The sequence below is a fragment of the Molothrus aeneus genome, chromosome 11, assembly GCF_037042795.1.
Source record: "Molothrus aeneus isolate 106 chromosome 11, BPBGC_Maene_1.0, whole genome shotgun sequence".
NCBI classification, from domain to species: Eukaryota; Metazoa; Chordata; class Aves; order Passeriformes; family Icteridae; genus Molothrus; species Molothrus aeneus.
Window position 1 is genome coordinate 2540720 of NC_089656.1, and position 25362 is coordinate 2566081.

Genomic DNA, 25362 nt, shown 5'->3' on the forward strand with positions numbered 1-25362 from the left:
CTCCTCCTGAAGAAAAGTTGGTGCAATTTAGATGCACAAATTTAAGGAACCCAGAGGCAACTTTAATTTCTGTGACTGTCACACAGCACATTTCCCCAGGATATGCTGATCCTGGTTCTGGGAACAGGGCTGTGGTGTTGATATTCAGCTTCCCAGCAGAGCAGGACACACCGGGCCTCTCCCAGAGCCAGGTGAGGGCAGATGCCAGACCCACCTTGGGCAGGTCACAATGCAGGACCCACTCAGGCTCCCTGAGTCCTGAGCAGCACCTGGAAAAATGGCTGCTGTGTTTTTCTCTACTGATAAATGCCATCAAGGAGCAGCCTGTGCTGTTCTCCAAGAGCCTCACCCCAGTGTGGCTCCCACTGAGGAACAGGGAAGTGACCCCATGGTTTATTAAACCCAGGATCCTGCTCACAGCAGCACCAGCCCCATGTGACACCTCTGCACCCACAGCAACCTGGACCAAGCCCTTCACAAACTTCTTCTTGATCCTAGAGAAGTGTGTAAGCAGCACATCCCCTGCAGGCAGAGCCAGCTCATCTTGGGATCTTTTGGGTCACAGTGAGCCCGAGATTGTTCAAAGTCTCTTTTCCCAGCCCAGTGTTTGAAGAAGCAGTCAGGGCTCTTCATTTCTCAGTCTCAAGGTTGTTCATTGTTCCTTATCTATAAAATTCTTTCTCCTGCCCTGCCAGGTCCATCCAGCAGGACAGTTCCAGGCACTCTGCCTGCCCCCAGGGCAGGGTTATGTCTTTATACTAAAAACTACCTGTACAATGTTTACAATTCCTTCCCAATATCCATCACCTGTGTTAGACAGGGAGCTTCTACTCTAAACCAATCTGTGAGTGCCACCATCACAGCAGAAGATGGAGGCCAAGAAGAAGAAGGAGAAAGGCTGGACACACCCAGATTCCTCCATTTTGCCTCCTGAACCCCCATACCAAAAACCCCAAAATCGACTTTTCCACCCCATGATAACTTCACTATTATTCTACCTAAACTGTTGTGGTTTGCTGATCTTCATCTAAGGTTGGCAATTTGCTCTATGGGCCATAATCAAACCCACAGGTGTTCTGGGCTCTGTGCCAGGGTCTCTGAGCCCCTGGCAGGGCTCCTGGGTGTCCTGGACAGCCAGAGGGATGTGCTGGGCTCCCACAAACTCCAACCTCCCTGGGCTCAGGTTCCAGAAGGAGTTTGGTTTGTGTTCAGTTCCCTGTGAGCAGGTCAGAGCTCCCAGCACAGCCCTGCCCTCACACAGACCCCCCTGCATTGCCCAGTGCACCATTTCCTTTGCCTTTTCCAGGAAGGTGATTTTGGAGGGATTTTTGTGTCCAAGGTGGTGTCCTGGTGCAATGCAAACCATGGCAGCAGCATTTGCTGCCTTTAATCCTTTCCATCCTTCCTTGGGGGCTGCCTGTGTTATCCATCTGCATTTAATCCAGGCTTTGGCTTTCAGGGCTGACTAAAACCTTTCACTCTTGCTGCCCTGGCTCTAAGGATGGGCAAAGGAAGAGGCTGCTCCAGCAGAGCTTTGCCTAAGTCCTGCTGAAAATCAACTTGCCTGAGGAGCTCTGCCTGGCCCTGGGACACAGGGACTTAACATCCTCAGAAAGCCACATCTGCCAAATCTCCCTGACTTTTGCCCTGATTTTCACATGCTCTCCACTGCAAGAAAGCAGTAGAACTGAAAGATCAGAAAAGCACACCAGAGTATGGAAGAAAAATGAAGTGGGAGAGGAGAAAAGAAGAGGCAGGAGAGGGGGTTAATAAAATGCATTTAAGACAGAGAAAACTTTCATCCCTCTAATTCACCTGGGCTCTGTGGGGCCTGTAGGACAGACATGGGTGCAGACACCAGCACTGCTCCTGCTCAGAGGGGAAGGCAGGACAGAAGGAGGAATGAGACAGCAGCAGACTCTGCTTCACAGGCTGGAAGATATTCTGCCTGTGTTGTGATCACTGCTCCAGCCCTGCCAGGATGAAAATGAGACACAATCCAGCCATGGCAAAGGAGGCTTCTCCCACTGGACTGGATTGTGGAACAGAGGATTGGCAGGTAACATTTCTGAGAGAGATGGGACTTCAAAATCCTTGCTAAAAAGTTTTTAAAATCAATTTGCTTGTAAGACAAAACAAGCAGGGGGGTGCCCCTGGCTTGCCTCAGACCAAAGCTATGGAGAGCTGGATTTAACACAGGATTCCTTTTCATGGAGCCTCTCTGTGCAAAGACCCAGCCCAGACAGACACTGCACCTCAGAGCAGCACCAGCCAACAAAGCAATTCCTCTTTGCCCAGAACGTGCTGGAAGGACCAGACTGCAGGCTACAATGTGGAGTTAAAAACCCTGGGATCATCAATTTTCTCAGGCCAAATCCTGTAAACAATGCTGAGGATGTGTAAACACTGCAGGTTTGAGTGTCACTGGGATGAGGCTGAGCTCAGCTCTGGGGAAAAGGCTCCTGCAGTGCCTCCATGAGACTGAACAGCATTTGAGCATGGACAGGTTTAAATCCCACTTAGAGAATTTGATTCTATACATTGTATTTCTTCTGAAGGCAAGATATGGACAGGGGGAAAGCAGTGACCATCTCTGCTACTCTGCTGGAAATCCCAAAGAGAATATGCCAAAAACTGAGCATCAGCTGTGACTCTGCCATGTACAGGGACACATGCACTTTATTAAACAGGGGATTTGTGCTCAGATTTAATACATGCTAGCTCCCAGTATTCCAAGCACATCTGACTTTGTTGGGAGGTTTTCCAGATGGAAACTTGATCCTTTCATTTAAATTGTGCAGAATATTAATAAATACATTCTTAATTATGAAGACTTAATGTTCAACATTCCCAAGCATCACAGAATTTTCTCTAAGGTAAATTCATGACTCCCACCAGAACCTATTGCAAGGAGCTGAAAAAACCTGTACCTATGTATAATTACAAATGGGTGTAAAATCAAGAGTTACTGTATTATTTTCTTGCCTATTAGGTGTTGATGTTCTTTGTTTTATACGCACAGTTCTTGATACAAAGCCTGTAATGAAAATATTTTTCAAAAATAGAAAAAAATGTATAAATATTGCAGCTGTGCTACCAAATACACTGAGCAGAGCACAGGGAGGCAGAAGTAAGGGATCACCTGAGCAAACTGCAGACAGGCTGCCTGTGCTGCTCTGTGGGACCCTCTGCAAGCAACTCTGCTCTTCCAACCATCACCCATCTCCCTTAAGTCTCTGCATTTGCCTCCCTGTACTTCCAGCTTTTGACTTAACATTGTTTTGCCAAAAAAATCCTTGGAGGGGGAAGAGCAGTGCCTGTGTGCTGACCAGAGTTCATCAGAGCCAATGCTAATTAGCTGCTGGTTTCATCAGCCTTTGGTCTCAGAAATGCATCATTTTCCAGAAAGTGTTTGAAAACACTTTCTATTAATTACATAGTAAAATGATGTAATTTAGTAAAATGATGTAATTTAACAGGATTACTTATACTGTAGACTCTTTGACAGAAATTTTTTCCACAACATGAACTTGCAAAGAGACCCTTTGATACTGTCTGAATTTTGACTGAATTCAAAACACATTCAAATAATAACAGTAATTAGTGTTCAGCTTTTACTACACATGTAGCACATGCATCCCAGGAGTCACAGCCCTGGATAAAAGAGCTGAGTGCTCAACCATGTGGGCACCCAGAGCTCTGCCAGGCAGGGCTGAACTGTGACCCTTCATGGTTCCAGCTCCTCTCATTGCTGGTGGGATCTAAAGGCTCCCATGGACAGCCTGGCTGGGGCAGAAATGCTCCTGCCAGCCCCTGTGTGCCATGGCAGGGACACAAATGCTCCTGCCAGCCCCTGTGTGCCATGGCAGGGACACAGGGACACAAATGCTCCTGCCAGCCCCTGTGTGCCATGGCAGGGACACAAATGCTCCTGCCAGCCCCTGTGTGCCATGGCAGGGACACAGGGACACAAATGCTCCTCCCCACCTGAGCTGAGCTGCTCCCTCTCCTCCCAGCACAGCAATGGGGACCCCTCCCTGTCCCAGTGCCAAACCCAGAGCTGCCTCTGAGCACCCCCAGCCCAAACCCTGCCCAGTGTGACTCTGCTCAGGACTGTGCAGAAGTGACCCCAGCCTGGTGAAGTTCACCCAAATGCAGCCCTGGGCAGTCTTGGCCAAAGCCCCCTGAGCCCAGGGGTCTGGGCTGGTTTCACAGGGGGCACAGGGGATGCTGCCCGTGCTGGGGGTCACTGGTACCTCCAGGCACCCTCACAGGTTCAGGGACCCTCCTGAGGGTGTCCCTTGGCAGCCTGGCAGCCGCAGGGAGCCTGAGCCTGGCGTGCAGCACCCAGAGCTCCAGGGTCCTCCCTCGCTGCTGCCCCCCTGCCCAGCCTGGCCCCAGAGCAGCTCCTCCCCGGGGCTTTGCCCACAGGGGGTTTCTCAAGGCATTTCCCACAGCCCAGCTGCACAGGATGCACAGGGTGGGAATTTGGGAAATGCTCCCCTCTAGGTTGATTTCCCTGCCCATAACAGGAGCATTTGCTGTTTGGGTATTCCAAAGGAGCACACAGGGAAAGCAGGAGCTCTGCCTTGCCCGAGTTAAGGGCAGCTGTTCCTGCCCAGAGCTCTGGCTCAGCACTGCTGATCCCTGAGAAATGGCACTGCCTGCCCACAGGCTGCTGCCTCGACACAGAGCACCTATTTATTCCTGCTGCCATCCACCTATCTGTCCAGTTATCTTCTTTTGTTTCATATGTTTAATTTTAAACCTAATGTCAAAACTCTGGGTGTAAAATGAAATACATTTTTGTTTAAAATACTCTGGGCAATTTTTATAGAACATCCTTTTGAAAAAAAAAAAAAAGTGCAGAGATCAATTTTTTTAAGTCCATCCCGCAGGCACCATCATTTAATTATGAGTGAGACATAAATTATGCATTTACACATTGTTGCATTTTCTATAAAATGGTGTGGAGATTTTTTTTGTAGTTTTTGGAACTCTCTCTTTCTTCCTAGAGGCACTTTGGAGGAAAAAAAAAACTGCCAAAGGCTATACATTGATGAAAAAAATTAGCATTTATCAGTATAACACCATTATGAGGCCAGCATGGCACTAACATACACAAAATCTAAATGTATTTTTCTGCTTAGACTTAGGAAAACCTGAAAGACTGTGATCTCACCAGGCAGAAAAATGTTTCCTTGCAGTATAAGCACTGAAAGTAATTGGGCAGAAGCAACTAATTCGCATAGAATTGCAGAAGCCGCAGTGCAAAAGCAGCCCGGACCCGAGGAGGCAGAGGAGGCGCCCTTCATTACCTGCACGGAGTTGAGCCGGCAGTATCCATTCAAGGGAAACCTGATAACGTGGGTGGGGTCCTGGTTCCAGCCCGCGTTCACCGAGTTGCACATGACATCCCCCGTCTCCGGGAAGATCTCTTCTATCAAAGCCTTCTCCCCACTCAATGCAATCCTCTCCCCCAGATCTGGAGTCACTCTTACAACCAAGCAGTCACAAGGCTGGAAATGTTTCCTTTGTTCTTTCTCTTGTTTCCATCGCTCAAGTTCCTTAATCATTGGCTGCAGCTGGTAATACTTTGCTTCTTCATATAAAAGATTAAAGTCCTGGGAAAAAAAAAAAAAGAGAGAGGGGGAGAGAGAAACTAGAAATGCTTATAGTTCTCTTTTAAAAATGAGTATTGTTCCTGTTTGACCTACTTAGGCTTGTGTGTTGTCAGCAAGAGAGCAAAGGCAACAGGTACCCACGTACTCACACCTCCACAGACACCACCCCGTGCTGGTGCTCCATTGCTTGGGCTCACTGAGAGCTTCCCATGGCACTGAATTCTCCTTTCATTTATTATCCCACAAGCTCAGTGCCAGAAGGCTTCACTCTTGGGTTAAGAAATGAAAATAGCTGCTTGCAATAAGCAAAGCTCCCTGATGTAAGAGGAGATGTTCCAAGCCCTGCTCTTTGCTCACAGCCCAGATCTGATCTCGCAGCAGAGCTCAGGCTGTGCTGGGCGATGGAGATGTCAGTTCAGCTTCACTTCTCACCTGCCTTTGCTGAGGCTGGAATTCAGCTCCAGCAGCTGAGCTGCTGCCTGCCATTGATGACTATTCATGTATTTCATGTGCACTTTGGAGCCTGGCAAATCCCAGGGAGGAGGTGACCATGCTGCTGGCTGGGAGCTCAGCTGTGTGCTCCACGGGCTGAACAGAAACTGTTCTTCCCTGCCATTTGTCCATCACTTCACTCGGGCTTTGGGCAATTCCAATTCCCAATCTGATCCAATTCCCAGTTCAGTGATTGTTTCATCAGATTCTGACAGATTTTCCCACCTCAGCTGAAATATGGAGCCAAAGGGTGTGAGCCCCCAGGCCCAGCCAGACCAGGGGGAGAGGGACAGGCCCTGGGGACACTTTGCTCCCCCAGCCTCCCAGGGGAAGAGGAGCAGCTCAGGAGGAGCTCAGCTCCTCCCTGCAGACACCTGGCTGTGCTTTCCCTGCTCTGCACCCCTTTACACCCTCAAATGCTGCCCCACTGCTGCTCCTGTGGGCTGTGCTGGAGATCAACACCTGGGACAAAAGCCAGTTCTACACCAGTGAGATGAAAAATAAAATTAAATGTAAAGAAAAATCAAGACTGAAATGGCTGGAATCATTTGGTCTGGAAAGAATGATATGACAGGAAGCAGTCAGGAAATGGGCACCAAAAGCACATGAGAAGTAACGGGTGTGCTGTGCCCCAGGACTGGGGAGGAGGGGAATCAAAGGCCAATGAAGATGCAGCACAAAAAGGTGCAACTCTACACACTGGTTTGGAATTAACCTGTAAAATCTCCTGCTGCAGGGTATTACTGAACCAAAGCAGTTATCTCTGCTCAAATTTGGCACCTCAGACCCACTGGTAGTGGAGGTGCTCCCTCACCCCAGGGCTGCTGCAGCCCGGAGACACATGAATATTCACAGTGACAGGGCAAGGTGATCGACTCACAAAAGGGACATCCAATCCTTTACATGGCTTTGATGTCTGCTGAGGTGGGGACAGTATGCACACAGCCAAGGCAGAAAAAAGGACTGGAGGATGAGAGGAGCAGAGAGGAAGAGGGATAAGAGGGAGTGGGAAGAAATGAGGGCAACAAACACTCTCACGGGACAGCTTGAAGATGGAAAACACAGAAGATTAAAGAAGAAATCATGCAGAGAGCATGCTGCAAACAAGCCAGAGCCAGTGCTGGGAACAGGCCAGGCAAAGAGCTGTGGAGGCTGCCTGCACTACCTGGGCTCAGGTAAGACAGCTCCAGCCCCAAAGCCCCGTCCTCACATTCTCACCCTGCCAAAAGCAGCACTCTCTGCTGAACCATCTCTGCTTTTCTCTGCCCACCAGTGATGCTCTCTCAGTACTGAGCAGGGATCAGTTTAAACCTACAGGGATTAGTGGCCTAAATTAAAAAAAAAAAAAAAATCTGCAATCTCTGTGCAGGACACTGAATCAGCCCAGTGTTACCACCTGACTGTGTTCAGCACAGAGGTGTGTGCAGTGCTGCCAAATGCTCCCTTGGCATCTGCTGGTGCCAGGGATTGCTCTTCCAAGCAGGGAAACATGCAATGCTAAGGGAAAATGTAATGGTGTAGAGTGAACAGGAGCACCCAGTACTGTCTGAAGGCAATGGAAAGTCATCTGCTGCTTTCAGTAGGTCCTGAAAAACCAGTTTCAGAGTGTCTGGGTTCATGGACACTATAAAATAAGGTATTATTTGTAAAATCAATCAAGTGAATATGTGCTAAGAAAACCCAACAGTAAAACCTGGAAGAGATGGTACAGTGACAGAAAGAGCAGCCCTTCATTGCTGAGAGCAGAGAGTGGCACAGGGCTCCTGAGGCTGCATGCAAAGCCCATCACAGTACAGAGGCTCTGACTGCCTCCCCTGGCCTGGCAGAATCCTGAATCAAGGACTTCAATGGTCCTGCAGCCTCAGGCCAGAACAGCAATGCCATAAACCAAGCAAAACCCAGATCACAGCAGCCCTGCTCCTCCCACAGCCAGCTCAGCCCACCCCATCACTGCAGCTTTGCAGGGACTCTTGCTGGCTGTCATTTGCCCTAAAATGAACAGCAGAAATTGTACATCCTGATACCATTTTGTGAGAAGAAAACCTGCCTTCAAATGGAACAGCTCTTCCACTGCTGCTTCCAGAATGAGAGAGCCACAGCTCAGGGGCTGTGTGGAAATCAGGGCTGGGCTGGAGCATCATGTGCTGTGTTTGGGTTGGTCTCTAAAGTCAGGCTCCCCTGCCTGTGCCTGCTCCTCACTCGGGTTCAGCACAGATATGGGAAGGGCTGTGCACCTGCAGAAGGGCCTGCAGCAGCCCCTGGGGACTGAGGTGTGCTGGTGCCAGGAGCTGATGCCAGGGCACCAGGGCACCACTGCCAGGCAGGGCCAGAAAGGGGAATTGGTTGTGCTGTAGCTCAGTAACAAGTGGAGGGGACAAAAGAATCTTCTGCAGCAAGAGAAATTCAGTGACAGTGCTGGGAAGGGACACCAGGGACACCTTGTGTGACCCCCCTGCCCTGCTGCCCACAGCCACCAGCAGCAAACACTGCCCCTGCTCCTCTGATGGGACATTTGCCCTTCTGCAGGGAGGGACTGGGGCCTCCTGAGGGAACCTGACAATGTGTTTAGGGAGGGAGGAGGGTTTCACAGGGCCAGGAACACAGAGTGAGTGGCTCACAGCATGGGGGTCAGCTTCTCTAGATCCTGTGCTTGGACAGAGTCATGGGCTCTGCACGCCAAGCCCAAAATCTTTTCCCTCAGGTTTTGCACATTGTTCAGAATTCTGTCTGTGACCAGCCTGGGAGAGCCCAGCTGTCTGCACTGGATGCTTGGGATGCCCAGGTAATACTGGCACAGGTGCTGCCACCCTTGCACTGCAGGTATCAAACCCTATCCTGAAGATTTACTTAAGTTTAATATGAAATGTGAAGCAGAAGAATGAAACCCACAAGAGCCCTCACCAGGGAGGTGCCACAGAGCTGCACGAGAACATTTCCATGGTGTTGGTTTCAGTCACCAAAGGCAGAGGCAGACATGGCCCCATCCAGGAGGGGCAGGGAGCAGCCCCAAGGGCACAGGGGGTCACTGAAACCCAGCCCAGGGCACAGCCCTGGGTGCCACAGCAGCACAGGGACACCTCAGCCTCCCAGGGCAGGGCTGCTGGGAGCAGGCAGCACTCCACAGCACATTCTGTACAGTGCCCAGGACTCCTTGTCCTGCAGGACCAAAGCATCTCCCGTTCCTTACAGGCATCATTTCCCTGTGCTCCAGCTCCCTAACAGCAGCACCAGAGCCAAGCACTGTGACAGACAGTGCAGCTGCTTCTGTTCAGCCCAGGAACACGTTTTCCTCTGGAGGTGATTCCCACCAGCAGTGCAGTCACAAGCAGGGTGCTCTTTGACAGACTGAAAGAGGACATAGACAGCACAGCATTTAATTTTTCTGTCAAGTACCACAAAAAGCCTTTACAGCCACCATGGAGCTCCTGTGGCTGCTGCAGGAGCTGGTGGGAAGCTGTGCCAGGCCATGGAGGAAGGGAGCAGGCAGGCAGGGTGCACACAGCCTTTCTCCAGCCACAGCTCCTGGCCTGCATGTAGATCCCATGGGAAACACTGACAGACCTCTCAAAGATTCAAAAAGCCTTTTACCTTTCACAAAACAATTTTCTGCTTTTTGTTCAGTAGAAAAGTTTTTTCTGTGGCGGGTTTCAAGCGGGCTGGATTCTGGCAGTGACCTGTGACAGGGGTGGCATCCTCCTGGCTGTGCCCTCCAGGCCAGCAGTGCTGCTGCTCCATGCCAGGGCCGATGGTCCAGATGTGCCCCCAGCACAGGCACCAGCACAGGCTGAGCCCTTGTGTCCACAGACCTGCTGCTCTCTCAGTGCCAAACACACCCTTTGTTTTTGTACCCAATGCTGACTCCTGAGCAGGCTGAAATGGCTCCTTCTGTCCATTTTTCACTTGTTATTCTTTATTACATGAAACAACAAACTGTCATCCTAACTCAATGTTTCTCTTGTATTTTTAGTGCTGTGAAGATCTGACTCCTGGCTATGAGAGAAAGTTGCTCACTTCTCCACTGACAACTGCACTGTTTCCTGAGGTCAGTTTGAGAGACTTCAGATGCAAGCACATAAATTTGTAACTGTATTAATAAATTGGAGTGGTGGCCCTGTCATTCTGGTGCTACAGGTGATTCTGTAATCCACACAAAACTCAGATATCCTGTCCTGTGCCTTTGTGCTCCTCCCTCTTTGAGAGGGAGCTACAATACTCACATTGCCTGTGTGTGTTACAGTACTCACATTGCCTGTGTGTGTTACAGTACTCACATTGCCTGTGTGTGTTACAATATTCCCATTGCCTGTGTCTGTATGTTGCAATATTCACATTGCCTGTGTCTGTGTGTTACAACACTGACATTGCCTGTGCCTGTTACAATATTCACATTGCCTGTGTGTGTTACAATATTCACATTGCCTGTGTGTGTTACAATATTCACATTGCCTGTGCCTGTTGCAATACTCACATTGTCTATGTCTGTGTGTTACAATATTCACATTGCCTGTGTTACAACACTCACATTGCCTGTGCCTGTTACAACACTCACATTGCCTGTGCCTGTTACAATACTCACATTACAATATTCCCATTGCCTGTGTGTGTCTGATGCTCTCTGAGCAGGGAGTGAGTCCCAAACAAGGCTCCCAGCAGCTCCTGGCTCTGTGTGCTCTTGGCCATGGGCAGTGATGGGGACAGGTCCTGGGGAGCCCCTGTGATGTTGGGGGGCTCAGGGAGGGCAGATTGGGCAGCAGGGGAGCAGCAGCTGCTGGGGCAGGGCTGAGCTGGCCCAGGCTCTGCCCCAGGCTCAGGGGGGCTCACAGTGCCCATGCTCAGGACACTGAAGCAGAGCAGGCAGAGGAGCTGGCACCATCCCCAGCCAGGCTCCATCCCCAGCCTGGCTGCAGAGCAGAACAGCCACACTCTCACACTCAGCACACTTCATGTGGCTTAAAATCCCCCAAAGCCAGGAAAATCACAGCAACCATAGCAGTGCTACCTTCAGCAGGAAGACCTGGGAGACACTTTCAAGTTCTGTCTTAGTAGTAGTTGCAAGTGTAATTAATATTCACTGTAAACACACCATCAGACTTGATAATAAAGAATCACTAGCCTTGGAACACACACCCCACTTTCTCTGCATTTCAGTGTTAACTTTGTCTGAAAACAACACTGAAATAGCAAACACAATAATGCTGGTGTGGTACTAACATTCCAAACTTTCCAAAATAACCATCTGAGCAGCAATTCAAGTTGAAAAGCAACTTGGCTAAACCTTGAGGCTAATAAACTGCTTGATTAAATTAAGGGGTAAAAACTAATAAATATTCAAAACACTTGATAGTGCTTTGTTTGACATAAAGAACGTTTAATGCAAGTCTCACTGGAAAAGCTGTCAGGTTTTATACCTTAAATAGAGTTTTGCATTTAGAAACACCAAGTGATTCCATTTGCTGCCTTTGATTATTGTCTTCTGTCACTTTAATCATGCTGGCAAAATTACACAATTTCTGTGAAGTTAAATCCGTTTACAGTGCAGTTTTAATACAGCTTTACAGAGCATTCTTCTATGCATTTTGATTTAGTTACTCCCCACCTAGCAATGCTTTGCTTTATTCCTGAGCCCTCATTAGCCTGGGGTTTGCTCTAAGCTCTCCCCGGGAGGAGCTGAGGTGTAGCTCCCCTGTGCCCAGGGCTGGGGAGCAGGGGCTGCCAGGCTCCCTGCACACACAGAGACCCTGGGCACCCTCTGCCCTGCAGGCTCCAGCCAATCCTGCTTCTCCTGGGACTCAGCCCCTCTGGAATCCGGGCGCTGGTGGAGGCCATGATCAGCTCAAACCACCTCTCTCTTCTCTCCGACCCTCTCTTCACAGAATTCACAGAATCACTGGGTTGGGAGAGACCTTCAAGATCATCAAGACCAGCCCGGCCCCAACCCCTCAACTAAACCCTGGCACCCAGTGCCACATCCAGGCTTTGTTAAACACACCCAGGATGGGGACCCCACCGCCTCCCTGGGCAGCCATTCCAGAACTTTATCACCCTTTCAATGAAAAACTTTTTCTTAATATCCAACCTATATTTCCCTGGTGCAGCTTGAGGCTGTGTGCTCTGGTTCTGTCAGAGCCCAGCCCCAGCTGAGCACAGGCACCTTTCAGGAGCTGTGCAGAGTGACAGTGTCACCCCTGAGTCTCCTTTTCTCCAGGCTGAGCACCCCCAGCTCCCTCAGGGGTTCCTCACTCAGAGGGTTTGTGCTCCCAGCCCCTCTCCAGCCCCGTTGCCTCCTCTGGAGGCAGTCAAACATCCCAACATCCTTCCCAAACTGGGGCCAGGTTGGACACAGCACTCCAGGTGTGGCCTCTTCTCACACTGGACTGTCCAAAACACAGCTGCTCTCTGTGCCACCTCTCCATCCACCCCTTCCCTTCATCCATCTACAGCCCCAGGACTGCTCTGGTCTTTAGCTCCACCACTACACACAGGTTTGAGGCTTTCCCTCATTTCTCTGTAGAGTTTTCTCCCCCCCAGCCCATCCAGGAGCACCCAGTGCTCAGGGCAGCCCTTCTGGGCTGGAGCTCCAACCAGGACTGGCAGAACCTGCCCCTGCAGGTTGTGATGTGTTGCAGATGTGATGCAGGCCCTCCCTTGGTGGGTCAGACATGATTGTCCCCCTACCTCAGGTGAGAATGGCTGAGCTGGCAGCACCAGGACCAGCTCTGCTCCAAAGCAGGACCAGCACCAGCACTCTGGACTCACTCAGCCACAGCTCACCAAGGGGTCCTGTGCCCAGCCAGTACAACCAAGTGAAATGGCATTTCAGAGAAAGCAGGAGTTTTCCTTCCTAGCAATGCTCTGCATCCTCTAACTGAACAGATCTCCATCTGCCATCCCAATTTATTCATCATTTCATCTGGAATAAGTGCTTTTGTTGAATCTTGTCATCTACAGTTTGGACACTTTTGTCTTCTAATTTTCATACATCAGGGTGACAATGTTGGAAGTTTCCTAAGTGCAAAGCCAAATATACCAGACCAAAAGGAGAGCATTTAAACAGTCAGGGCCTGCAGAGAAACACAGCACCATGGCTTCACACAAAACATGTCCTGCTCCTTAAAAAGCCCTCAGTCAATTGCAGCTCCCAAGAATATTTTGACATTAACTGTGAGCTGATTACTTCCTGAAATCAAACCATCTGCAGTGGTTATGTCTAACACAAATCCTCATGGGCTTGTTTAAGGGTTTCTTTTTTATACCAACAAGAAAAAGATTTACACAGTTCAAGTCCTCTACATATCAAATTTGAAACATTTCTTTCAGATCCTGAGCATTAAACCCTGCTAAGTGCATGTTGCTGATGTTGGTTCTTAATTGTTGTTATACCCTGATAAATAAGCTAAAAATGTGAGAAAATACAATTAGTTTAGAAAAACTGATTTAGCTATAAGCTTCATCGTTTAACTTTTCTGGGTATCCATGACAACCACTGGTCCATTTATTAAATAATAGCATCCCTGGTGTAATACACAAGTACTAAAAATCCTAACAAATAAACAGCAACATTTAGTTAAGTGTGTTTAGGTCAAGCATACAAACCAACCTGCCCCAAAACAAATGACAGAACGGGAAGAAAAAACAGATTGCAGACTCTAGCTTTCCTTACCTTAAAGTCATCTGGGAGCAGTAGCTTAGATGTCCTTAGGAAGCTTAATATATATCTGAAAATCTCCCCATCTCGATCAATGAAATAATGCTGCTTTAAACTGTCCAAGACAATGGGCTCTGTGCCATTAAACAGACGACTTATTCTGAAAAAAAGAGAAGAGAAAAAGAAATGGGCAAAAGAGACAAAATCTCATCACACCCTTGGGGCTTCAGAACAACCAATTTAGGTGCATCAATTCAAGGTGCATAAGGTAATGCAGGGTGTTAATGTGGTGACAAACACGTGCAGGAGGGCAGGAGCCCTGGCTGGGGGCACTGGGGACACTGAGAGCCCCACGGCTGCCCTGGCACCAGGATCTGCTGCCCAGCCAGGCACAGCCATGGCCCCACCTGGAGAGCTCCTGGAATGCTCACCCCAGGGATGCTGGGGAGAATCCCCCACAGCTGGAATGCTCACCCCAAAGGGATGCTGGGGAGAATCACCCACAGCTGGAATGCTCACCCCAAAGGGATGCTGGGAGAATCACCCACAGCTGGAATGCTCACCCCACAGGGATGCTGGGGAGAATCACCCACAGCTGGAATGCTCACCCCAGAGGGATCTTGGGAGAATCACCCACAGCTGGAATGCTCACCCCAGGGATCCTGGGGAGAATCCCCCACAGCTGGAATGCTCACCCCAGGGATGCTGGGGAGAATCACCCACAGCTGGAATGTTCACCCCAGGGATGCTGGGGAGAATCACCCACAGCTGGAATGCTCACCCCAGAGGGATCTTGGGAGAATCACCCATAGCTGGAATGCTCACCCCAGGGATGCTGGGAGAATCACCCACAGCTGGAATGCTCACCCCACAGGGATCCTGGGAGAATCACCCACAGCTGGAATGCTCACCCCAGGGATCCTGGGGAGGTCACCCCACAGCTGGAATGCTCACCCCACAGGGATGCTGGGGAGAATCAGCCACAGCTGGAATGCTCACCCCACAGGGATCCTGGGAGAATCACCCACAGCTGGAATGCTCACCCCACAGGGATCCTGGGAGAATCACTCACAGCTGGAATGCTCACCCCAAAGGGATCCTGGGGAGAATCACCCACAGCTGGAATGCTCACCCCAGGGATCCTGGGGAGGTCACCCCACAGCTGGAATGCTCACCCCAGGGATCTTGGGAGAATCCCCCACAGCTGGAATGCTCACCCCACAGGGATCCTGGGGAGAATCCCCCACAGCTGGAATGCTCACCCTAGAGGGATCCTGGGGAGAATCACCCACAGCTGGAATGCTCACCCCAGGGATGCTGGGGAGGTCACCCCACAGCTGGAATGCTCACCCCACAGAGGCAGAGGGATCCTGGGGAGAACACGAGTCCCTGCCTGTCACATGTCCCTGTCCTCCATGTCCTGCTACCAAGAGGCTGCTCCAGGGATGGGTTCCTGGCCATGAGCTTGCCTCCAGCCTGGCTGGAATTGGATCAAACACCATCCAAGCCCTTCTGTGCTGGAGGAGAGGCTGCCCAGGCACTGGGATGGGCTGTATGGACCTGTGAGTGTCCATCCAATACAGAAACCCAGAAACCCATGCAGCCCCACAGCGTCACCAGCAGCAGTCCTGGGGGTGAGCCTGGCAGGGGGACAGCACCATGAGGGGAAAAAATGGGAGCAAGACCTGTGAGACCAGGGGATCAGCTGATTATGGGACCAAAGGACCACATCAGCCACAGCACTCCAGGTTTTTCCAGAGCTTGCTCCATGGAGAGCAAACCAGGCATCTGCTCCTCCAGCCTCTCCCCTTCAATGCCTGCCTCCTCCCCTGCTTTGTCTTCCCATGAGAAATAACCCAGCTGAATATATGTTCTTGAAAGGGAAAACGCAGGAGACAGACAGCAACGACCTATTAAGTAATTGAGTCCATCTCCCTGACAGTGCAGCATTGTTCCCAACTGCACAGTGGCTCATCTTTCAAAGTCCAGTCTTAAATAATCCTGCCATGAGGACTGCTCCATTTCCCAGAGAGGCCATCCCACAGCTGGCTGCATTTCACTATCAGCCAGCCCTTCCAGTCGCCCAGGAAATCCCCTGGGAGCTGAGAGCAGGGCAGGGCCCTCCCTTTCCCTGCAAAACAGCCCCATCAAACCCTGCTGCAGGCCATGCCCAGCACTGCTGCAGCCCAGCCTGGCTGCCTCCCAGCACCAGCACCACCCCAAGCTCCCAGTGCCCAGCCAGGGGCTGGGGAGGGGCAGGTTTGCTGCCCCACGGCTGCTCCTGCTGTGCCCTGGGCCCTGGCCCACAGCTGCACCTTGCTCTGACCTTCTAACTTGCTAATAGGGTTGTACATTTATTAATGCACCATTTGTACCTAAATAAAATGTGGAGATATTAAATAAATCTGGACTTGGTAAGTCTCCACTGAATTTTGCTAAAAAACCTTTCTGCCCTCTTAATTAAGGAAGCTGCAGGTTTTGCTGCCTGCTCTCATGGCCATGCCAGCATACAGCTAGTCTGAATTACTTGGGAGAATAACCAAGTGCTCTCCTAAACCCCAATTATAACATTTACTGTTTTCTCCAACCCCCAGTGTTCCTACAGTATCAGAGAATCCCATCCAGTTCACCTGGCAACATTTCATTCATATAATCACGAGGTTCAGTAAGACTCCTGTAATTCACTGTGTTCTTTTCTGTTGTTATTTTAGGGCCATTTGCCCAAGACAGTTAAATATAGTGCTCTGTACAGCCCTACACTTTACTCCAGGAACCAGACAGTTAATTTATTTCCTTTGGCAGTGTGCTGTGCTGGGATACACTGAAAGCAGAGGAAGCACTGATAGCTTAAGGTTCAGTACATCCATTTACTGAGTAAATTTGCGTGGCTATGGAAGTTCTGAGATCTTACATGTGAACAAGCTGAGCTGTGGCTGAAGCCTCCTCCCCTTTGCTGCCCTTTCTCTGGAGTCTGCAGAAGCAAAGCTGCTCTGCACAGGCACAGGGGAAGGCTTGCCAACAACTACAGGGTGCACAGAAGACAGGGTACAACATTTTAATGGGCCACTCTTTAATGTAGTAAAGCATTTTTTTGGTAATGAAAACAAAACATGAATTTTGAGGCTTCACTTTGTGGAGTGCCCTGAGCTGTATTTCTTCACCAGCAAAATTACTGCTGGGGAAAGAAACTCACAGAGTGTTGAAAGACTTAACTGCCACCCCAAAAACAGAGTGATGAATAGTTTAAGGATTTATTTGACATTTTAGGGGGCTGCTACGTTCCAAGAACCAACACCAGTGCAGCGTGTTGTAATACTGCATGTGGAAAGAGCTCCCTCTCCTCCCATCTCACCAGCTCAAACCATACCTGGAAAAGTCCTTTGGAAAATGCAATGCTGAGGGAGCACAAAATGAACTCCAATGGACAGTTCCTGACAGGATTCCTGTCCTTGTGTGAGGCTGTGGGAAGGAGCACAGTGACCAGGAGCAGCTCCATGCTCTGCGCAGGGACACAGAGCTCCCTGTGGATGGGTCTGTGGTGGCCAGAACAAAATGCACTCAGGCTGTCAGAGCTGGCAGGTCAGCAAGAGCAGGGGGACAGGAAGGGTTTGCACTGTCCAGAGGTGCTGATGATCAATCAGAAATAAGGCACCAGCCTGGCTGGCAGCCTCAGGAAGCTGCTCCCTCCAGGGAGCTGTGAGTTTAAAGTCATGAGGAGCTGCTGCAGCTCAGACTGGGCACTAGGCACCCTGAAAATGTTTTTATGGGTGGTCATGGCAACCAGCACTGTACTGGTGGAGCAGGAGGCACTTTCAGGAGACCCTTGTGTATGGCACACAGGAATGGTGCTGGCTGTGCTGCCTGTGAGGAGGCAGGAGGCCAGGGAAAGGGAGACGAGGCAAAAGGAGCTGCACTGGGATCTGCAGCAAGGGCGAGTCTGAACAATGAACACTCCTTCAGCACCCCCACCTTCAGCAAGAGATGCTTCACTTTCTAATTTAGAAGCACTTGTATAATCTGTGTCCAACATGAAATTTCCATACAGGGAGCAGACTGAGGCAGGACCAGCTACAGCAGTTGCCAGCCTAAGGATGCCAAGTGTGTCCTTCCACGGCCTCCCCTGCCCTGGCCGTGCTCACACCCTCTGCCCAGAGCTCAGACCCTCCCAGTCCCCTCCTCATCCTCCTGGCTTGCTCCTGCCCTCCCAGCAAAGTGCTTTTCCCTGCTCCTGCTCCCTGCTCTGCAGTGCTGCCCACCCCAGCCCCCCTGGCCACTGCTGCCACAGAGCCACCACCATGGGGCTGCTGTCCAGCTGCCACCTCCACCCTGCCTGGGTGCACTTCTCTGCCTCTCCCAGGAGCCAGGACAGAACCTGTTGATCCCATCCCTACTGTTTCTTTGTGCTTTTGTTGTTTCTGCTAAAGGCTTTCACATTTTCAATAATGTTTCGCCAAAACGCCGAGGGGCGAGTTTCTAGCTTTGCACCAATTTTACCATGATATTAAGATCTTCTTTTACTAGATTAAAAACAAACAACAAAGACAGCCAACCCACAAGGACAAGAGTGCCAGTAAATTCTTTTCTTTAGTTTCTTGGGCAAGGAAAGAGGCCCTGTGCTGCCTGCAGGTAGCTGCAGAAGGCTGCTGCCCCCCCTGCATCCTGGGGACCGATTTTCCAGCCTGTGCAGGCAGGAGCACAGAGGGCCCTGCAGGGCACTGAGTCCAGCCCCCAGAGCAGAGCTCAGGACACACCAGCTCCTTCAGCAACTCCCCCAGCTCCATTTCAGAAGCAGACAGGGCTTTTTGGCACCCCCAGCTCCCTCCAGAGCACCTTTGGTCATCCCAAAGACCATCACCGAGCACACCTGTGGGTCTGCACATCACACACAGCTGCTGGGGACTGTCATGGCACTTTGGGACAGAAAAGCTTTTGGGGTGGGGCAGTTTGCTCTCTGGTTTGGGCTAGTTTAGCTGTTTTCTTGACAGCTTTATTTTGAGCAGAAAATACAAGTTCTTTCCTAATAAATCTGGTTCCAGAGGCCTTAAGAAGAGCACCCATTATTGTGGGACCTGTGAGACAATCAGCAAGTGGGGCTGTGGCACCATGAGGCCCTAAGGCCCCCAGGTCCCTCTGCTGTGGGGGCCACTGTGTCCTGTGGTCCCTGTGCACTGCTCTGGCCAGCACAGTGACACTGCCTAAGCAGAACTCTCTATCACAATATTGCACTAAAAGTATTAATTTAAGTAATTACATGATTAATATTTAACTGTTCAGTGATATTCTTGTCATTCATAATTTAGTTGTTTACATTTTTTAAAAATTGATTTTGTAGACACTTTTTCTGCCCAATGTCAAATCAGCAGGGAACACACATTTCAGCAAACTGTCATTAAAATGTGTCTCTTTCCTCATTCTGTGGGAGGACAGGGGAAGAAGAGAGAAATGCCTGTCTGTGGGTCCTGCAAATGTGGTGGGTCTGTCCTGCACCCAGTGTCCTCCCTGCTGGACCTGCCCTGTGTGTGCCCTCCTGCCCCCAGAGCAAACACAGCGAGCTCTGCAGAGCTCCCTGTGCTTTATGGGGGCTCTCAGCTCTGCCTGGCTTTTGGGCTGTGGGAAATGCCACAGAGAGGGAGAACAGGGCTGTTCAGAGGTGGGACACTGAGCCTGACCTGAACCTGCCCTGCAGGACACAGCAGCAAAGCATCCCTGGTGCTGAGCAGAGTCCAGTCATTGCTGCTGAGCACAAACAGTGCTGCTTATCTCTCAAATATTTGCACAAGGTGGGTAGGATGGACACTGTTATCTGCTTGGAAGAGAAAAAATGCCATGAATTGGAGCAAAGGTGCTTGACAGACCTCACTGTGTCTGGCACTGCTGCTCACATAGCTGTGACTGTCAGAGCCTGCCCCTTGTCCTGTCACACACTGCTGGGACAGTGTCAGCACCCAGCACATCCCCCTGGCTGTCCTGAGCAGCCAAAACCCTGCCAGGGGGCTCAGAGACCCTGGCACAGAGCCCAAGGTGCCCCTGTGGGTTTGATTATGACCCACGGAGCAAGTTACCAACCTTGGATGAAGATCTGCAAGCCATGACAAATTAAGTAGAATGACAGTGAATTTATAATGGGGTGAAAAGTCGATTTTGGGGTTTTTAGAATGGGGGTTCAGGGAGCAAGATGGAGGGATCTGGGTGTGTCCAGCCTTTCTCCTTCTTCTTCTTGGCCTCCATCTCCTGCTGTGATGGTGGCACTTTTGGATTGGTTTAGAGCAGAAGCTCACTGTCTAACACAGGTGATGGGTATTGGGAAGGAATTGTAAACATTGTACAGGTAGTTTTTAGTATAAAGACATAACCCTGCCCTGGGGGCAGGCAGAGTGCCTGGAACTGTCCTGCTGGATGGGCCTGGCAGGGCAGGAGAAAGAATTTTATAGATAAGGAACAATGAACAACCTTGAGACTGAGAAATGAAGAGCCCTGACTGCTTCTTCAAGCACTGGGCTGGGAAAAGAGACTTTGAACAATCTCGGGGTCACTGTGAGCAGCCAGAGGCCCGACAGGAGAGCACTGTGAAAGCCTCTCAAGGGCTGTGCCAGCTCCCTGCTGGCTCTGCACAGCCCAGCTGAGGCAGCCCAGGCTGAGTGGGCAGTGGGCAGTGCTGTCAGACCTTCCCAGCAGCGTTTTTCCTATTTCCATTATTTCTATGGAACTGTTTGGATTTGTGCACAAGTTCCCAGCAAAGCAAAGCAGAATGGGGAAAGCACCTGCAGGGAGGAGCCTTAAACCACCCAGGCTGTCTGAAAAGCAGGCCAGGCTGGCCGGAGGAGGACAGGGATAACCCAGCAGATGGGTGTCTTCTGCCCTCTGGCCTGGCATGAGTTAAGAGAGGGGTGGGAGGCACTGCCAGGCACAAGTTCCCTCACGCCCTGCGCAGTGAGGAACGTGGCTGGAGGTTACAGCTGCCTGCAGGAGGTTCTCTGGTCTGCCTCAGTTTAAAGCTTCAGCTATAATTGGTGTGCCAGCTGTAGCACACCTTCCCTCCCTGCTCCCTGGGCAGTGATTTTGAGCCCTTCTGCAGCTGAGGGAAGCAGCAGTGAGGAGAGGCAGGGGCTGCAGCACGGTCAGTGCCCACCCAGCCTGGCTGCCCTGTGCTGCAGGAGCCCTGGGAGGATTCACCCTGCAGTTTCCACTTCAATCCAGGACATCTTCACCCCTGGGACTGCTGCAGGGGGTGTAGTCTTGCTGTAGGGTGCTTGGCTTGCAGGGTGTTTTGGTTTTAAGTCTCTTTTGTTTGGACAGTGATGAGGAGAAACTGTGTGTGTGAGAGCCTGAGTGTTAAACTTTGGGCATGAACTGCTGCTCTGCAAATGTGACATCAAGGCAGCCATGTGGGCCTGAGGGCACAGAGAGGTGCCCCAAAGGAGCTTCTGGCAGCTTCCAGCCCCAGGTCAGTGCAGGCACCAAGCCTGGGTGTCAGACAGGTCCCCCAGCACTCCATGGTCAACCCACCCTGGCCCCAGCTGCTCCCCCTCCTCCTCACACCCCTCATGGTGGGGAAGCACCCACCCTTCAGCAGGGCAGGCCCAGTGCCAGTTCCCACAGCTTCACTCAGCCCCAGAGTGCCGCTCCTGAGGACACTGTGAGCTGCCACAGATGTCCAAACCAAAACTGACCTGTGAGCACAACACAGGGACACTAAAGGCTCAATTTTTAACCAGAGCGTGAAGCAGTATGGCCCAGCCTCAGCACAAGGGGAGGAGTGGATTGGGTTGGCATGGCCCAGCTTTGGTAGCACAGGGGCTCCAGGGGTGGCTTCTCTGAGGAGCTTCCAGAAGCTTCCTCAGTGTCTGGCAGAGCCAACCCCTGGCAGCTCCAAAGGCTGATGGAGCTCTGGCCAAGGCTGGGCCAATTAACAATGGTGGAAACACCTCTGTGATTACAGATTGAAAAAGATAAAAAAAGTTACAGCACAGCTGTAATTGTGGCCAGAGAAGAGGAGGAGGTGAGAACATGAGAGAGGAACAACCTGGAGACACCAGGGGCAGTGGGGAAGGAGGGACAGGAGGTGCTCCAGGGGCCAGAGCTGGGGCTCCTCTGCAGCCATGGTGATGACCATGGTGAGACAGCTGTGCCCTGCTGCCCTGGGGATCCATGGGGATGCAGAGATCCACCCCCAGGGAATGGGGATCCATGGGGATGCAGAGATCCACCCACAGCCCTGGGGAGGTGCCCACACCAGAGCAGGGCATCCCTGGGTGAGGCTGGGAGCCAGTGGCAGACCCAGGGGACAGAGGGGCCCTGTTCCCAGGCTGGAGCAGCCTGTCCTTGGACACTGCAGCCCTGGACAGACAGACAGACCCATCCCAGAAGGTCTGGGAGGGCTGTGCCCCTGGGAGGGACTCAGGCTGCAGCAGGGCACTGGGAGCTGCAGCTCCTGCAGAACTCCCCTGTGGGAGGGACCCCAGGGGACTGCAGGGGAAGAACCCCCCTGCCTGGGCAGCAGGGGAAGCTCTGGGGGATGGACTGACCAAAAGCCCCATTCCCTGTCTCCCTGTGCCATGGGGGGAAGGGTTTACTTTACTTCTCATTATCCTGCTCTGAGTTTGTTAGAAATAAATCCAATTAATGCCTCTAATTCCAGCCTGTTTTGCCTTTGATGGTATTTCCTGAGTGATCTCTCCTGATCTTTAACTCATGAACCTTCACTGTATTTTCTGTGGCTGTCCAGCTGTGGAGGGTGGGAGAGCAGCTTTGGGGGTGCCTGGAGTCCAGGCAGGGTCAGCTCACTACAAGGAGGGAACTCTGAAGGTAACATGTTTATCCATCTCCAATTCCTGAAACTTCCTGCTCCTGCCTCCCAGTGCTGATCCTGGAATGCCACAGGAGTTTTTGAGCCATATGCTCACTTTGCCATGCTTCTGCAGGATATTACACTCATTAACCACTGAGCACCTGAAGGAACTGCAGGATCTATTACCTACATTTAATACTTCATATTTTGCTGTTCAGGCTATGATATCTATTTTTGTTACAGATCAGAGCTAGTCTATATAGCATCAACATGTATTTTTAAAAGTCAATAATCCATAAAGAACATTATAATCTGCCATGCAGAATCATTCTTAGGAAGCTCTGGGAGGATTTTCTTTCTTCTTCTATGCCACCACTAAAAAAGCAAAATTAGGTATAGAATGGATTTTGTAGTTTAAACAAAGCCATGGACAATTCTGTTTTCTGTTCACTGTTGCTATCAATTAAAGTCCACTGGAGCAACAGGTAATAAAATCCACTGAAGTGGAAATTACCTATTATTTTAGAAATACCACAAAGAATTCATGGTAAGGGTGAGAGATGCTTGTTGTTTACAGCCTATCTGCACAGTTAAGACACTTTAGCAGATGACTTTGATATATAACTTCCTGGAAATGTGTGTGCATTCATAGTCTGTTGCACCACACTTATCCCTTAACTTGTAGAAACAGTATCAATGACATAAATTAGCAGGTGAGACAAGGAAGTGGAAACATTATCCCAGGCAGAGAAGTTTGTGTCTTTTCCTGAATGAACAAATTCTCTTGGTAGTCAGGAGCCACTCTGGGCCTGTATCCCTTCAGCCACATCCCAACAGGAGCAGGGCTCAGACCATTGCCACGAGCAGACCAAATACCAGGGAATTGAGATTGCCATAAACTCTTCATTCTCCCCAGGTTTCCAGGGGTATTAACCCCGAGCCCTTGGCCTGCTGGTGGGATCAGGCCCCCAGCCTGGCCTCTCCTCCCCAGTTTCTCTCATGTCCTGTGGGTGCCCAGCAGGAGCAGAGTGGGGCAGCACACAGCCCTTCCTCAGGCTGATGACTACAGCTTGCCTTATTCAAGAGTTTGTCTATTTTAGTGTTAACAGCTATGAAAATACTTCACTAAACAAACGTTTCTAGTACATGAATTGCTGTATCACAAATCCTTTAATTTAATTTGGCACATGCCTACATCCTCAGGTAAAGGAAGCAGATACACACACAGGACAGAGACTTTTTCCTACACACACATCAGCATCCCACCACACCTGTTTAACTCAGCAGTGATGGAAATATTTGCTGTGCTCAGCAAGGGAAAAAACCTAACTTTCAGATACAGGAACAATTGGCATTTCTTCATTACAGGTTCCCTACCTGCCACTGACATGGCTCGTTCACCTTTGGCACCAGGGACAGGGACAAAGAGCCTCCCATGATTTATGATGCTTAAGCCTCCAGTTCCCAGGGTTTGTCTGTTTGAGCTGCTCTGGGGTGCCCCTGGCCAGAGCAGGGCTCTGAGCACGTCAGTGTGAGCAGCCAGGGCATCCCAGCCCCACAGAGCTGCTGTCACTGCAGGGCAGGCCAGGCCAGCTCTGCCACCCTGCCCCTAACAGGCACCAGCTCTCTGGGGACAGTGACAGCAGCCTGGCTGGCTTGCGTGTTTTCAATGAAATCACCAAATAATGTGAGCCTTCGAAACACAGGACGTGTTCAGGGTAGGAGCTGAGTATTCTTTCAATGAAATACTCTGAGATCCAGCAACTGCACTGCAGGTAATATCCATCTGCCTGGGAATTCCTCTCTTTATTTTAAATTGTGGACTTACGCTTGAAGTTAAAGAAGAATGTAAGCTGGATTTCTGGTGCTACTGATTTTTTCCAGTATAACATTCTGTTATATGCTATATATAGGTTATTTTTTCTCTCCTAGTGCCTTTTACTTCATTCTAATTAAACTTTTGCCTAAATAGTTCGGGAAGATTAAAAACATAAATATAAATTTATATTGTATCCTCTATTATGCCATTGCTCCTGCAGCTCTGATTTGAGGCCTGTGGGGATTCTGGGCCTCTCACGTTTTCTCAACACATAATTTACACTAAATATTGGTCAGGAAAATAAACTCAGAACAAAAATTCTTTCATTTAAACCAAAATTCAAAACTGGCATCTTAGTTTTGCAAAGGTCCCAATCCTGCAAGAACTGCATTGCAGCTCAAACTCTGTGGGAGTTGCAGGCACTCAAGAAAATGAAGTTGTTAATACATGAGAAGATACAAATTTAAAATAAAACATTCCTGCCTGTACAAGTCTTTTCTTGCTATTCCTTTAACCATCCCTTTCCCCTAATCATAGAGCCCTGATGAGGGCAGGGCTCACCAAACACCAGCTCTCTCTTGCTGCTCTCCTTCTTTCTGTAACTTCCAGTGGAGGATAATTCAGTATTTCACTGAGATTTTCAAGCTGACTAAATCTGGACATTGCTGCCATGACCAACAGCCCAGTAGAGCTGGGCACGCTGGGAGGTTGAGGACATGCAGACACTGGTTTTATTATAATATAAATGGGCTAAATCCTGCTTGTTAAAGTCAAGAGTGAAACTCCCACTGAGACTCAGTGAAGGCAGGGAAAATTTCAAATGGAGCTCATTTCCCTTTCAGGGTGTGAGTCTGGCCCTCCTCATCTTTTGCATGTGTGGGTGCTGCGAAACCAGGACCTTCCAGCAGGAGAAAGAGGGATGCCATTGACTCAAGGGCTTCACAACCTTTTACAGAGCAGAAATGGTGACACCCAAAAGGTGACACACTGACTC

At 50.3% G+C, this 25362-nt stretch overlaps 1 protein-coding gene across 2 annotated transcripts in view; it reads right to left on the minus strand.

Annotated features, from left to right (window-relative positions):
* Nucleotides 1-25362, minus strand: part of KCTD15 (potassium channel tetramerization domain containing 15) — a 50297-nt gene that overhangs the window by 4343 nt on the left and 20592 nt on the right. For both annotated transcript variants that reach the window (XM_066557140.1, XM_066557139.1), the window contains exons 3-4: nt 13777-13921; nt 5319-5624 (exon numbers count right to left, since the gene is read on the minus strand). In XM_066557140.1, the coding sequence (XP_066413237.1) occupies nt 5319-5624; nt 13777-13921 (451 nt within the window). The remainder of the gene's footprint in view (nt 1-5318; nt 5625-13776; nt 13922-25362) is intronic.